General features: G+C 48.1%; 1 protein-coding gene across 1 annotated transcript in view; it reads left to right on the forward strand.

Annotated features, from left to right (window-relative positions):
* LOC106102637 (adenomatous polyposis coli protein-like) overlaps positions 1-565 on the forward strand; it is a 30,916-nt gene that overhangs the window by 23,865 nt on the left and 6,486 nt on the right. Inside the window, exons 5-6 of the mRNA XM_013282178.1 lie at positions 298-416; positions 530-564. Of these exons, the coding sequence (XP_013137632.1) occupies positions 298-416; positions 530-564 (154 nt within the window). The remainder of the gene's footprint in view (positions 1-297; positions 417-529; position 565) is intronic.

The following is a 565-nucleotide window of genomic DNA, read 5'->3' on the forward strand; positions in this document are numbered from 1 at the left end:
TTACAAAACATTGTTCTGATTTAAATACCCTTAATTAGGGTGGGCTCCGAGGGATTATTCCCGACTGACACTCCGCTCTGTCCCCACGTGGAGACAGATGAGAATTAGAAGTTTCATCCGTTCACCTTTTGAGACGGTTGGAACTTATTTTATTTTATAACGGTGTCATCTGGCACCATATTGGTGTAGGACTAAAACGTGGGACGGATAAAACGTTTTGTTCTCACGTGGGGACTGAGCGAGCCCTTCGGTGGGACGTATAGTAATCTGGTGATTGTGATATTTGTTTGTGTACAGAGTCGTGCGTGGTGTCGGTGTTCGAGGAGCGCGTGTCGCGGTTCCAGGTGGAGCACACGCCGGCGCAGTTCTCCGCGCGCACCAGCCTCAGCAGCCTCACCATCGACGATGAACCCAAGGTCACCCACAACTAACACTACACAAGACGACACTTCACGACACGACAATATCAATGACGTATCGTGTCTCACTTCTATCTAAAGTCAAATTAAAATCTTGTTTCTTTCTACAGCAGTCTCTCCTGATGGTAAAGCCCACAGAGTCGAGG

This window comes from Papilio polytes, unplaced genomic scaffold, assembly GCF_000836215.1.
Source record: "Papilio polytes unplaced genomic scaffold, Ppol_1.0 DF823912.1, whole genome shotgun sequence".
In the NCBI taxonomy this organism is placed as follows: domain Eukaryota; kingdom Metazoa; phylum Arthropoda; class Insecta; order Lepidoptera; family Papilionidae; genus Papilio; species Papilio polytes.